Source organism: Myotis myotis, unplaced genomic scaffold (genome assembly GCF_014108235.1).
Source record: "Myotis myotis isolate mMyoMyo1 unplaced genomic scaffold, mMyoMyo1.p scaffold_m19_p_8, whole genome shotgun sequence".
Taxonomy (NCBI): domain Eukaryota; kingdom Metazoa; phylum Chordata; class Mammalia; order Chiroptera; family Vespertilionidae; genus Myotis; species Myotis myotis.
Window position 1 is genome coordinate 30,119,623 of NW_023416390.1, and position 15,279 is coordinate 30,134,901.

The window sequence follows — 15,279 nt, forward strand, 5'->3', positions numbered from 1 at the left end:
CGTCAGGCCAACTCTTGAAGCATTCTGGCCAGACTCTTAGAGCCCCCACACAATATTCAATTTGAAACCACTTTTTCTTAAAAAATATATTTTATTGATTTTTTACAGAGAGGAAGGGAGAGAGATAGAGAGTTAGAAACATCGATGAGAGAGAAACATCGATCAGCTGCCTCCTGCACATCTCCTACTGGGGATGTGCCCGCAACCCAGGTACATGCCCTTGACCAGAATCGAACCTGGGACCTTTCAGTCCGCAGGCCGACGCTCTATCCACTGAGCCAAACCGGTTTCGGCTGAAACCACTTTTATTCTTCAAAATAGCTCTCTCAAGCGTACACCAATGTTAGAGAATCAGGTTCACAAAAATAAGTGTATTTTTCTAGTGGGGAATATTTAAATAGTCGTCTAAATGTATGTGACATTCTAATATTTTCCAAGATAACAAATAGTTTATTTATAATATGAATGTTCTCTAACCTATAAATGCATATTTATAAAATTGTCCTTTCAATATTTTTAAGCATTTTCTAGAAGTTTGTAGTAGTAATATGGTCTCCATGGAGAGAGTGGCATATGATGTTCTCAGTGAACTGGAGAAGAAATTTGACATTACAGTTCTGGATGCCTTGTTCAGCAAAGTTAACCTGAAGGCTTATCGTGATTTACCTGAGATTCTCAGAAGCTTCCAAAATGGTAATTATAATTTTCAATGAAATTTGGGGATTCAAGTCCATTTCATTCCCTCTGAATTACTGGAGTCCAGAATGTACTTGGATGTGCAACTGTGAGATGCATCCCCTGGTCACTGCCAGAGACCTATAATTGCCATTTATTTCCTCTTCTCAGTGCTTTATGGTATAGTCCATGACCAAGCTATTGATGGTGAAGAAACAACAGAGATGCTCAACTGCCAACAAAGCTATGAACAAGGTAATTATGACTTGATAGAAACATGTTTTCTCATCTACTGAGAGGAAAGGAGATCACAGATCAGGAGACTGCATTCCTGAGGGGAGAGTATACCCTGGGGAAGGGATGCAGAAGGAGATGGGAAGCCAGAGCAGTGGTGTATTGTGTTGATTCCCAATTAACCAACCAGGCGTGGAATCCAATAATATTTCAGACAGAAGTAATAACTAAGAAGTTGGAACATACACTCAAGAGAGATCTTACTCTGACCAAAAGGCAGAATTAAGGGAAGAACTGACTGCAGTATTTGTGAGTTAGGAATTCAGTGGATCTTGGAAGGAGTAAGGGTTTGGTCCTTTGTAACATGTCCAAATAAGAAGGCTTTGGTGTGTCAAAAGAAGCTACTGTTGTAAATATGCCTAATAATATAGGAAAATAGAGGAAGAGAGTGAGTAATAATTGTGTGTAGAAGAGAAAGTAGAAGGAGTCGTGCTGTGTAGAAAAGAAGAGAGGAAAAAGGAAAGGAGTAAAAAGGGGAGAAGAGAATAAAGGGCAGTAAGAATTTTAACAATGATGGTAGTAACAACACTTAACTTTTATGGACCACTAGGTATAAGGTCAGCACTTCATATGGATCAACTCGTTTAATGCTCACATATGAATTATGTACAATTGTAACCAATAACCACCAATTCTAACGTTTTAATCACCTTTTCATTTGTATTATTACTAATAATTAATCATTGAATTATAATGCATAAGACATTAATACTGAAAATTATTAATGTCACTATAGCAAAGTCACTATAGCCCAGATATATCTTTATATGTAGCATCTCTCTTAATCCTCATAACAATGCTATCATAGGGGGTTCATTATTTCTATTTTTCAGGAGAAGAAGTGAAATATGAGGGAGGATAGTTAGTGCTGTGTGCATGTCAGATAAATAGGAATTGGGCTATCTAGGACTCAAACCTTTCTCTCCACACTGGTTGAGAGCGAAGACTCTGAGACCCCACTGCCAGGCTTAAATCTTGGCTGTACCATTTGCTTACTTGGGCAAGTTACTTAATTTTGGTGTTTGAATAGCCTCACCTGTAAATCTGTATCTGTATCTAAAATAATATTGTTGTAAGAATTAAATGACTTTATTTACACAAAGCACGTAGTCATTTTTGGCACAAAGTAGCCCAATAATTCATGGCACAAAGTAATTGCCCTGTGTTTACTACTGTTATTATAATATATACCTGACTGCAACAACTAGATATTTAGTCAGTGCTCTACACTTTGAGATTTCTTTTCTCAGACACCCACTGAAGAAAAAATTATTTTTCAGGCTAGAGTAGCAGTTAGTGAAACAGCTTTAAAGCCCAAGAAAAGGTCATTCTTAAGCCAAATGGTCTACAATAAATTTATTTATTCGTTAAATGTTTAGAAATAGTCAATGTAAGAAAAACCATAAGAATATAGTCAGCTTTGCCATTTAATATGTATTCTTTAATTTGGATGGACACCTCAGGTATTATACATTTTTAACTGTATTAATATATTTGTATAAACTTTGGATTTATTTTAATAATCATACTTATTATTTTGAATACAGACAAATTTCTAAGAGTATAAAGTGTACATTAAAAAGTACAAAATATAACAAAAGTATGCTTAGAGAGTCATCTACTACTAGGGTAGGGGAAAGGAGAATGGGGTGGTGGAGGGATTAGTAGTATATATTAGTAGAGTAAAAGAGGTTTAGAGAAAACAAATTCTTTAATACTCCTAATGTGATCCAGGTGAAGCCCTACCTGGAGCTGGAATCTCAGAGTATCTCAGTGATGGGCAGCAAATGAGTATAAAGGAAGAAGATTTATCTCATGACCTAAATACTTCAATACAAACCCAGGAAATGACAAATGAACCTGCCCAAGAATCTCAACAAATAGGTAAGGTTGACTCAGTCCAACATTCACCTGGATGACTCTGAGTGAATCTAGCACATATGGGGAGAGGGAAAGGGCTGTGTCATCTACCTTAATAAAAGAGAAAGATGCAAATTGACCATACCTTCACGATGCCCACAAGCCTATCAGGAGTAGTGGGTTAACAAAGATGGTGGGTTAATTTGCATACACAGGCACCAATTGGCTGGGGCAGGGTGGGATGCTTGCATTGTTGCCATGGCGACAATGCAGACGTCCCACACTGCCCCAGCTGCTCCGGGCCTCTGGGCAGTGTGGGAAGGCGGAGGAACAAAGGCAGAAAGGTGGCTCTGGGCCCAAATGAAGGCAGAAAGGCAGCTGGGCTCTAGTGAAGGCGGTTCCAGCAGCCAGGGGAAGGAAGACCCGTTCTTGCACAAATCTTCGTGCATTGAGCCTCTAGTGTGGTTATAATTCAGAAAGGAGGTCCCAAGGAGCCTGAAATAGGGCAGAAGAGTAGTCCAGAGTCTAATGTAAGGAGATGTATTTACCAAAAAAAGGTCTCCAGTTTATATGGAAAAGGAGAGAGGAGGAAAAGCACAAAGAGACAGAAAAGGTAGGATGCTCATACAGCATAGAGGGAGCTGGAAGGGAAAACTAGAGACAAAGGGGAAAGAGTTGGAAGCCTCCTTGGGGAAGACAGAGGCAAAAACACACAGTGATAGGAGTGCCAAGGAGAGAGAAGCCCTCATAACTAAGGATGCACAAATAGTTTCTCAGGCAGAGGCAGCAATGGGAGCCTGACTAGAACTAGAATTGTGAGAAATGGAAAAAGTAGAATGAGCTGGAAAAAGACTGAAAAGAGGAAGAGTAAACATGGGAAAATGAACCTTCACTCCTTTTTCACACCATTCACAAAAGATAATTCATGTTGGATCACAAATCTAAAAGTCAAGGCTAAAACTACGAAGCTTCTAGAACAGTGATGGCAAACCTCTGACACGCGAACTCATCTTTTTGGTTGATTTTTCTTTGTTAAATGGCATTTAAATATATAAAATAAATGTAAAAAATATAAGTCTTTGTTTTACTATGGTTGCAAATATCAAAAAATTTCTATATGTGACACGGCACCAGAGTTAAGTTAGGGTTTTTCAAAATGCTGGCACGCCGAGCTCAAAAGGTTCACCATCACTGTTCTAGAAGAAAACACAGGAGAATATCTTTGCAACTTAACTAGGCAAAATTTTGTTATACGGGACACAAAAAACATGGGGTGTAAAATAAAAACTTGGTAAATTGGACTTCATCAAGACTAAAAACTTTTGCTATCCAAAGACATCATTAAGAAAAGGAAAGGCATGTTGAGAGAATGAGAGAAAATATGTACAATATACACACCTGACTAAAGGTTTTACCCGGAATATTTAAAAAACTCCTATGAACAAATAATAAAAAGACGCACCACTAATTCAAAAAATAGACCAAAGACTTTAACAGACACTTTATGCAGAAGCTATAACATGACCAACAAGAGCATAAAGTATACTATGTCATTAATCATTAGGTAAGTGCAAATTTAAAACCACAACAGACTACAATTTATTCACCAGAAATGTTAAAGTTAAATAGACTGAAAACACCACATGTTGGTGAGAATAAGAAGCAATTCAAACTATACTCACAGTTACATTTATTACAGGAAAAAGATACATTAAAATTAGCCAACAATTAGTCTGGGAGGCCTCCAAAGGGTTCCAACCTCAAAGCTTCCATTTTTCTCAAGATGCATTACCCACATGACATTGATGTGTAACCATACACACAGAATATTGCCAACAATATTCCATGCATATTATCAATTCAGGAAGCTCACCCATACTTTGGTATTCAGAGTTTTTATTAGGGCTTTATTATATAAGTACTAGAGGCCCGGTGCATGAAATTTGTGTACTTGGGGGGGAAGGGTCCCTCAGCCCGGCTTGTGCCCTCTCACAGTCTGGGAGCCCTCAGGGGATTTCCAACTGCTGCAGAGCGGGGAAAGGCTCCCACCACCGCCACTGTGCTCGCCAGCCATGAGCCTGGCTTCCAGCTGAGGGGCACTCCCCCTGTGGGAATGCACTGACCACCTGGGGACAGCTCCTGCATTGAGCGTCTGCCTCCTGGTGGTCAGTGCACATCATAGTGACCAGTCATTCTGCCGTCAGGCCAAAACAGGCTCTCCGACATCCCCCAAGGAGTCCTGGAGTGCGAGAGGGCACAGGCCAGACCGAGGGACCCCACCAGTGCATGATCGGGCCCAGGGAGGGATGCAGAAGGTTGGCTAGCTGGGGAGGGACTGTGGGAGGACTCCAGGGCATGTCTGGCCCATCCCGCTCAGTCAGGACACCAGCAGCAAGCTAACCTACCAGTCAGAGTGTCTGCCTCCTGGTGGTCAGTGCATGTCATAGCGAGCAGTTGAGCGGCTTTAGCATATCATTAGCGTATTACACTTTGATAGGTTGAATAACTAACCTGACAACCAGGCACTTAGCATATTAGGCTTTTATTATATAGGATGATTGATTGAATTGGGGTTGAATTGAATCTTTAGCCCCCACCTCCCATCACATGGTTTGTCTTTCTAATGTGGCCAACCCACACAGAAAATCTATCTAGTATGGCTGGCCCTACCCTTAGTCATCTTATTAACATAAACTATCAGGTGTGGTCCAAGGAGCCCACTATGAATAACAAAGACACTTCTGTCTGTCACTTGGGAATTTCCAAGGGTTTAGAAGTTACCTCCAAGAGCCAGGACAAAAAACCAGACCACTCTTTTGGCAAGGCCATGTTCTTTACAGCATAGGGCCCTTTCTCCCCCCCCCCCCTTTATTTATTTAATTATTTACCTTTTTATTGAATTCATTGGGGTTTCATTGGTTAATAAAATTACATAGGTTTCAAGTGTACAATTCTATGCAACATTATCTGTATACTAGAGGCCCAGTGCACAAAAATTTGTGCACTCGGGGGGAAGGGGGGGTCCCTTAGCCCGGCCTGTGCCCTCTAGCAGTCTGGGACCCCTTGGGAGATAACGACCTGCTGGCTTAGGCCTGCTCCCGGGTGGCAGAGGGCAGGCCCAATCCCTAGATGCAGCCCCTGGTCGGCCTCAGAGCAGGGCTGATTGGGGGGTTGGGGCACCGTCCCCTGTCACACTCAAGGCAGGGTCAATGGGGAGGTTGCGGCACGACCCCCTGTCACGCACAGAGCAGGGCCAATCTGGGGGTTGGGGCACTGCCCCCTGTCACACACAGAGCAGGGCCCATCAGGGGGGTTGGGGCTCCGTACCCTGTCATGCACAGAGCAGGGCCCATAAGGGGGTTGGGGAGCTCCCTCCTGTCACGCACAAAGCAGGGCCCATCAGGGGGTTGAGGAGCTCCCCGCTGTCACTCACAGAGTTGGTCCTATAGGGGAGTTGGGGCACCGTCCCCTGTCACACACAGAGCAGGGCGGATCAGTGGGTTGGGGCGCCGCCCTCTATCACCCACAGAGCAGGGCCAATCAGGAGATTGGGGCGCCGCCACTGTCACACTCAGGGCAGGGCTGATGGGGAGGTTATGGCTCTACCCCATCACACACAGAGCAGGGCCCGTGGGGGGGGGGGGGTTGGGGCACCACCCTCTATCACCCACAGAGCAGGGCCAATCAGGGGGTTGGGGCGCCATCACTCTCACACTCAGGGCAGGGCCGATGGGGAGGTTATGGCTCTACCCCGTCACACACAGAGCACGGCCTGGGGGGGGGGGGAGGTTGGGGTGCCGCACCCTGTCACATGCAGAGCAGGGCCGATCAGGGTGTTTGGATGCTGCCCCCTGTCATGCTGATCCTGGTGCTGGGAGGCATATTACCCTTTTACTATATAGCATAGAGGCCTGGTGCATGGGTGGGTGCCAGCTCGTTTGCCCTGAAGGGTGTCCTAGATCAGGGTGGGGGTCCCCACTGGGGTGCCTGGCCAGCCTGGGTGAGGGGATGATGGCTGTTTGCAGCTGGTCACACACCCTTCCCCCACTGGGGTGCCTGCCCAGTCTGGGTGAGGGGCTGAGGGCTGTTTTCAGGCTGGGGGTGACTGAACTCCCAAACGCTCCTTTTTTCCTTTTTTTTTTTTGATTCTTGGCCAGCTTTAGCTTGAGGCTTGGCTCCAGCTCTTAGGCCTCCTCCGCTGCTGAAAGTAGGTTTCTGGCCTTTGCTTACAATGTTGCGAATCTGCTGGCTGAAGTCCGGAGGTATTTGTTACAATGTTTGAAACTGCAGGCTCAGAGGCCTGCAGCCGCAGGCGGGGAACGTTGGTTTCCTCCATCACTGAGACAAGCAAGCCTCATGTTAGTTTCAAGCTGCCTGGCTGCCGGCGGCCATCTTGGCTGACAGTTAATTTGCATATCTCGCTGATTAGCCAATGAAAAGGGTAGCGGTCGCACGCCAATTACCATGTTTCTCTTTTATTAGTGTAGATTGTATTGTGTGTTCACCACCCCAACTCAAGTCTTTGTCCATCACCATTTATCCCCCCCATGCCCTTTTTTTACCTCCACCCACCCCCTGAAATGTTCCAAATGTAGACTGTGATGTTGGTTACACAACTGTTTTTCAATCAAGTAATGTGCATCTCAGTGAAAAAGGGGAACAAGGCTCTGTTGGGTGTAGTCTTTGGTGCTTGAACATTAGAGTTCAGCTTGAGCACACAGAGGTCCTTCTCCGATCACTGTGTTCTGTCATTTTCTTGTTACTCTCTTCAGTGTGCTGTGAACACTCACCTGTCCAAGTGAATAATGCAAGAGGGTTAGAAGATAGACCCAGCTTGCTGCCACATGATGGACAAGGTAACTATCATTTAACTTATCAACTCAGTATTAAATCTTTGTTTTCTTCACCTCGTGGAAGCAAAATGACATTTTATTTCCTATTCTAGGCCTGTGCTGGCCCCACTTTTCCTATAAGTCCTTATCTGCCCAAAGATGTGAGAGAGACCAGGAGAAAAGGAATCTGAGATTCTGAGTAGACAGAGTATCTATTGATGAAATACATAAAAAGAGAAATTAGAAAAGGTAGACAGACGACAGTATATGACAAATTACATGAATGGATCCAGTTTTTTAAAGAGAACGTGCAATTCTACCATTCCAGGTTGGGATGGGGATAATTTTCAATTAACTTCCCAGAACAATTTAGAGTACCTTTGAAATAATGTGACATGTCAGTTTCACATGGGAAACCTCATTATGCAACTGTCCAGTTGGAGGTCCCTGGTTTTGTAGTCACAGTCCAAGAGGACACTTTTGGAGATGATGAGAGAAGGGAACCTGGAGGATTAAATCACTTGGATAGACAAAAGTTAAAACAGTATTGGCAGACAGAAAGTCAAGGTAAAGTCAGAGATAGATGAAAAAGGAAAAAGTATAAGACATCATAGAACATATAAACAAAAAAGAAATTGTTCAATGACAAGAGATCAAAATTGAGAGAAAAACATCTAGAAAGGGAAAGATGGAGAAGAAAAGAAATACTAAGAAATAGGGAAAGTTGGGGAGAAGTACAAAGGCAACACGTGGAAAAAGAATGAAAGGAAAATGGATGGAAAATAGGTTGAGAGTGAAAGAGGATAATGGAAAGAGAGGCACAGACTAGGACAGTGATGGCAAACCCTTTGAGCTCGGCGTGTCAGCATTTTGAAAAACCCTAACTTAACTCTGGTGCCATGTCACATATAGAAATTTTTTGATCTTTGCAACCATAGTAAAACAAAGATTTATATTTTTGATATTTATTTTATATATTTAAATTCCATTTAACAAAGAAAAATTAACCAAAAAAATGAGTTCGCGTGTCACCTCTGACATGCGTGTCATAGGTTTGCCATCACTGGACTAGGACATAGTAGGTTTGAGGTATAAGCATCTTTGGGTACAAGAGTTGACCACATTAGCTGTGAGGTTTCAGATGGAACTGTCCTTAATTATCAAAGTTGCCCTTGCAAAATACTCAGATTGCAACTGGATTTTCCTGAATATTCCAAATCTCCACCCAGGTTATCTCAGATTCCATTTACACATGGACCTGAGGACCAGGGATCTGATAGAGATCTGCACTTGAATTTTTTCAAGAACCTTAAATGAGGCAATTCTAGACCTGAAAGCATATAGACTAATAAAGAGAAATTTTATTTAAAAGAAATATGAGAAAAGAAAAATGTGAAAGTTTTACAGATAGAGGAATGGAACGTTATTTTTAATGTTGATTTATGGAGTGACAAAATGGCTTTGCTGGCACTCAAAGCTTCTCACTATTTTTTTGAGATGTTAAGAATTATAAGGTATGACTGCAAGACTAATCTAATCATAAACACTAAATGACTGCTGTAGCCTCAAAATAACAAGTAAGCCTTCCCACTAATTCCAATGATACAGCCTTTATGCAAAATATTTCTAAAACTTAAGTTTTCAAATTCCTGATGAATTCTCTCCCTTTTAGAATTTAGTTGATTTAAAGTGGAAAATTTATTCAGAATAATAGCATTGATGAAAAGGGGGACAGTTTTTGCTCATTTAAAGTACAGAAGTGAGCTCTCTCTTATCCATATTTCTCTCTCTCTCCCTCTCCTTTTCTTTTTTTAAAATTAATCTTTATTGTTGAGATTATTACAGATGTCCCTCTTTTTTTCTTCCCATAGCTTCCCTCCACCCGGTTCCCATCCCACCCCAAGCCCTCGCCACCTATTGTCTTGCCCATAGGTAATGCATACATGCATATAAGATCTTTGTCTAATCTCTTCCACACACCCCCTACAGTCCCTTCCCTCTGAGAATCATCAGTCTGTTCCATTTCCATGCCCCGGATTCTATTCCATTCACCAGTTTATTCTGTTCATCAGATTTTTTATTCATTTAACTTTTAGATTCACTTGTTGACAGATATGTATTTGTTGTCACTTTGTTGTTCATATTATTTATCTTTACCTTTTTTCTTCTTCTTCCTCTTCTTAAAGAATATCCTTCAGCATTTCATATAATACTGGTTTGGTGGTGATGAACGCCTTTAGCTTTTTCTTGTCTGTGAAGCTTTTTATCTGACCTTCAATTCCAAATGATACCTTTGCTGGGTAGAGTATTTTTGGTTGAAGATTCTTGCTATTCATCACTTTGAATATTTCTTGCCACTCCTTTCTGGCCTGTATAGTTTCTGTTGAGAAATCACTGACAGTTGTATGGGCACTCCTTTGTCGGTAATTAACTGTTTTTCTCTTGCTGCTTTTAAGATTTTCTCTTTGTCTTTTGCCCTGGGCATTTTAATTATGATGTATCTTGGTGTGGTCCTCTTTGGATTCCTCTTGTTTGGGGTTCTCTGTACTTCCTGGACTTGTTAGTCTATTTCTTTCACCACATAGGGGAAGTTTTCTGTCATTATTTCTTCAAATAGGTTGTCAGTATCTTGCTCTCTCTCTTCTTCTGGCACCCCTATAATTCAGATGTTGGTACACTTGAAGTTCACACTATCTTCATATATTTGGATTCTTTTTTCTTTTTGCTCTTCTAGTTGGGTGTTTTTTGCTTCCTCATATTTCAAATTATTGATTTGATTCTCAGGATCCTCTAATCTACTGTTGAATCTCTGTATATTATTCTTTATTTCAGTCAGTGTATGCTTAATTTCTGACTGGTTCTTTTCCTTATTTTTATTTTTTATTTTTTTGGCATTCTTACTAAGATCCTTGAAAGTCTCACTAAGTTCCTCAGAGGTTTCTAGAAGATTCTTGAGTAACCTTATAACAATGGTTTTTGAATTCTATATCCAGTAGTTTGCTTTCTTCCATTCTTTTATTTGTGACATGTTTCTTTGTCTCCGCATTTTGGCTGCTTCCCTGTGTTTGTTTCTGTGTATTGGGTAGCTGCTAAGTCTCCCTGAGTTGATAGAGTGGCCCTGTGTAGTAGGTGTCCTATGGACCCAGTGGCTCAGCCTCCCCAATCACCTGAAGTAGACACTCTTGGTGCACTCCTTTGTGGGCTGTGTGCACAGTTTTGTTGTAGTTGAGCTTTGATTGCTGTTGGTGTTACTGGGAGGAATTGACTTCCAGGCCAGTTGGCTGTGGGGACCAGCTATGATTACAGTGGGAGAGCTGCTGTGCAGGAGTCACCCTTATGGAGCAGGACTTGCTTTAGTGGGGCTTTGGTGCTCACTGAGTCTGCCCCTTGAGTGTGATGTTTATGGATGTGAAGAGTTGTCATCTGGTGTGGTCTCACACTGACCACTGGTACACTGGCTCTTCGGTCTCCAGATAGGTACAAAGTCAGCCACTGCCTGGGGCCATCCAACAGGAGCTACAGAGAAATTTGCAGATTCCTCCTCTTTGTATTGGGTTTGGAAATGCCCAGATGAGGCCCAACTGTGAAGCAAGGCAGGCTTGCACTGGTGCTGGTTCTTGGGACTTTTATTGATAGGTTTGGGGCTCCCTGACCCAGCTTCAGCCTGAGAAAGGACAAACTATTCATATGCAAAATCCATTGAGCACAGCTTGGAGGTTGTAAATTGGGTGGGACTGGGTCTCAGGGAATCACCAGGGCAGAGCAAACAGAAATGGCTACCAGTCAGCCCTGCATCGGGGAAGTCTCAGCACAAGAACAATGACCCCTTTAAGCACCTCCATCGGGAAGAAAGCTGCCCCCGAGTTCCTGCCCCAATACCAGACAGTCCAGTTCTCCCCTTATGTGTCTGGGTTTCCCAGAGCCTTGCCTGGCACTGGAGCTCAGAGGAAGTGGGAGCTTGTAAATGCAGTTCCTGGTGCCAGCCTTTTAAGAGGAGCAGCTGGGTCTCTAGCAGCCTGTGTGTCACTCAGCCCCAATTCACACTGGTTTTTACAGTCCGTAGTTCTTAAGGACGGTAGGGACTTCTTTCTCCAGTTCTGGGATCCTGGGCTGGGGCTCTGGTGTGGGGCTGGGATCCCTTGCTCCTCCAGGCAGCCTCTGCAGAGGTCATCTCCCTCCCGATTAAAGAAGCAGCACAACCGGGTGTCAGGCCAACCTGTTCCACGCCTCTGCACCTCCAGCCAGTCTCAGTGTACTTCCTTCTTTACCTCTCTAGTTGTAATACTTCCACTCAGCCAGCTTTCCCGTGGTTCTGGATGATAGTTGTTCTGTATTTTAGTTGTAATTTTGATGTGGTTGTGGGAGGCAGCAAGTACAGGTGTTTACCTATGCCGCCATCTTGGTTCTTCCTCACTCCCTCTCCTTTTCTCTCTCTCTCTCTCTCTCTCTCTCTCTCTCTCTCTCTTTCTCTTTTTCTCTCTTTAAAATCAATAAAACATGAAATAATAAAGTACAGAAGTAAAACATACAAAATAAGACTGGTTTTTATGACTAACTCAGAAATTCCAAAATATAAATTTGAATAGTGGCATTGCTGGCTTAAGGATCTAGCAAAGGAACTGAATCTGACAAAATAAAAGTCTGGCCCTAACCGGTTTGCCTCAGTGGATAGAGCGTCGGTCTGCAGACTGAAGGGTCCTAGGTTCGATTCCAGTCAAGGGCATGTACCTTGGTTGCGGGCACATCCCCAGTGGGGAGTGTGCAGGAGGCTGATCGATGTTTCTCTCTCATCAGTGTTTCTAACTCTCTATCCCTCTCCCTTCCTCTCTGTAAAAAACCAATAAAATATTTTTTAAAAGTCTGGTATTTATGTTTTAAAATTCTCTTGTATAGTCAGACTCTAAATAAAGCAATATATTAGGTTCTCATATTTTAGGAATATAATTTTTTTTTCTGCAGCTGTCAGGATGTATTAAAAGAGTTCTCTTTGTAACATTTATTAGTGCACATGATTCCATAGCAGAGATCTAAGCCCTGACCTAAGCCCTGCTCAGCATTCTTCTCTCAGTAAGGGATCATTATTGTCCCATGGTTTTTCAAACCTAGGAGCCACCATGACTGCTCTTGCCCTCAAGTACATGCCCGTGTCCCGCTTAACTTAGTCATTTGATTTTCAGAATATCTCCCACCTGTCCTTCTCTCACATCCCCATGCACAAGTCTCTAATCCAGATCTGAGTCATGGTTCTCAGAACAACAGCCACCTGCTCATCTCCTCTTTCTAATCTTGCTCCCATGAAATAAGTTCTTTACATTTTAGCTAGATAGAACATTTGAAAATAAAAATTAGATTGTATTATTTTTGTATTTACCTTATTAATAGATGAAGATTAAGTAAGTATTTCAGCGGCATCCAGAGTCATTCACAATGAGCCACTGCCTATTTCCCCAGCCTCATTACTTGCCTCCTACACTATTCAACATAGCAAAAACCTTCTTTCCAAATCATTTTAATTGTTACATTTTTCTTTCATTTTTGAGCCTTCTCATATGTCTTTTTAGAACAGTCTTTTTGTTCCACTACCATCCAATTACCCTTTCTAGTCTGGTTAAAACTTGTTTAAAACAGACTCTCTCAGAGAAGACTTTATTTTATTTTTTAGAGAGAGAGAGAGGTAGAAAGAACAATTGCGAGACAAAGGGTAGGAGAGAAAGAGCAGTATCACAGAAAGCAAGAGACAAAAGGAGCAGAGGAGAGGAGAGAAAGACACCAAGAGAAAGAGAAACTCCAAGAGACACCAGCAGAAAGAAACAGGCAGATCTTGATAAAATGTACAGAATGAAATGGGAAGGGAAAATAAAGAGAATGAGAACTTTTCCCCATGATGAGTGAATCATTCTCAATCTGTAGGAAAACTACTGAAGCAAAGTTAACCTTTAGGTCGGGTCATTTTGCAGAATGGGGCATTCCAGATTATCAACCTTCTTGGTTTTCTCGTTATTTTCTTGTGGTGATTCCTTCTTGGTCATAAATTGAGATGCCAGTGGAATTTCAATTCTTTCTGAAGAGAACAGAAAGGCCTGTTGTGTAACCTGTGATGGAGAAGAGCCCCAGGAAGCTTTGAGCTCCCCACGGAGACATGAACCAGGTAAGAAAGGGGAAATTGGCAGCTCTGGGCTGCAGGTGGCTAACTTCAGAAGTGGCATTTCCTGATGCGTCAAATTGTGAACACATTCCACTGTCAAAAGATTCAGTGTGCCATAAAACTTCATGAGTCATATTAATGTTTCTAAATGTATATTCTAGTGCAAATATGTAAAGAAAGAAGGTGCTTTTTATATCTATTAATACTAAAGACTTGAATTTATACCTACCCACCCTTTCTATTCCCTACAGAATAAAAACTAAGTATTATGCTCTTTGTTTATAATGTTACTAGAGGCCCGGGGCATGAATTCATGCACCAGTGGGGTCCCTCGGCCTGGCCTGTGGAATCAGGCTGAAACCGGCTCTCTGACATCCCCTGAGTGGTTCTGGATTATGAGAGGGCACAGGCCAGGCCAAGGGACCCCACTGGTGCATGATCGGGGCTGGGAAGGGACGCAGGAGGTTGGCCAGCTGGGGAGGGACTGCAAGAGGGCTCCAGGGTGTGTCCGGCCCATCTCCCTCAGTCCTGATCAGCCGGACCCCAGCAGCAAGCTAACCTATCAGTTGGAGCATCTGCCCCCTGGTCATCAGTGCATGTCATAGCAACTGATCAATCAGTCAACTGTCTGCCCCCTGGGGGTCAGTGCACATCATAGGGAGTGGTTGAGCGGGCTTAGCATATCAGTAGCATATTACACTCTGATTGGTTGAATGGACGACCGGAATTCAGCTGAGCTCTCTGAGTTTATGCCCAGGTCACCATGACTGGTTGGTCATTTCCATGTTTCTCTTCAGTTTCCTGTGAGCACGAAGCTTTCCAAAGGACTAGTGAAGGTGATTCTGAAGAGATACCAAAACTGCTTCCAGTCAATGGGGGAGGTAATCATGCTGTAAATGACTAAATACCTCACTATATTTGTTTGACTTTCTGTATCCAAGGGAAGCTTCCCTTCCTTCCCTCAGACATAAGCTCACACTTTTTCTCTTTCTCTCTGGTTGCTCTCCCTGGGCATGTGGAGGCAAGGAGGAAAGGAGGAGTCAGCACCTTAATGAAGGGTCTCCTGGGAGGACAATTGAAGAGCACAAAATAATAAATATGTAGATTTGTGGAATCCAATGGAGTTGTCTAATTAAGCTGAATTTGATCTAAATGTATATGAAAGCTAAATACTACCAGTTTAGAGTTTGGGAAGAAAGAGAATTTTAAACTCACTCTTTAGGGATTGAATGGGAATAATGAAATACTATGTATAGGAAAAACAAAGAGGAAGTGAGTTAAAAGAATAAGTAGAACTACAATGGAGCAAAAAGCTGAAGAATATCATGGAGGAAGAAGACAGAAATGCAGAGATGGTAGAAGTCAGGGATAGAAAGTTATAGTCAAAGGGATCCACAAATAGCCTCGTCGTGCAGATGCAGCAATGTGTAGAAATAGGGTCAGAGGGATGAGGGATAAAAAAGAGGAGAAAGG

General features: G+C 42.6%; 1 protein-coding gene across 14 annotated transcripts in view; it reads left to right on the forward strand.

Annotated features, from left to right (window-relative positions):
* The window catches only part of SP140 (SP140 nuclear body protein), a 77,208-nt gene that overhangs the window by 11,841 nt on the left and 50,088 nt on the right, over positions 1-15,279 (forward strand). For 11 of the 14 annotated variants that reach the window (XM_036319475.1, XM_036319478.1, XM_036319476.1 and 8 more), the window contains 6 exons: positions 522-693; positions 847-930; positions 2,704-2,853; positions 7,602-7,685; positions 13,699-13,809; positions 14,604-14,687. In XM_036319475.1, coding sequence (XP_036175368.1) covers positions 522-693; positions 847-930; positions 2,704-2,853; positions 7,602-7,685; positions 13,699-13,809; positions 14,604-14,687 — 685 coding nt within the window. The remainder of the gene's footprint in view (positions 1-521; positions 694-846; positions 931-2,703; positions 2,854-7,601; positions 7,686-13,698; positions 13,810-14,603; positions 14,688-15,279) is intronic. The other 3 variants (XM_036319468.1, XM_036319477.1, XM_036319473.1) reach the window with 3 other exon arrangements.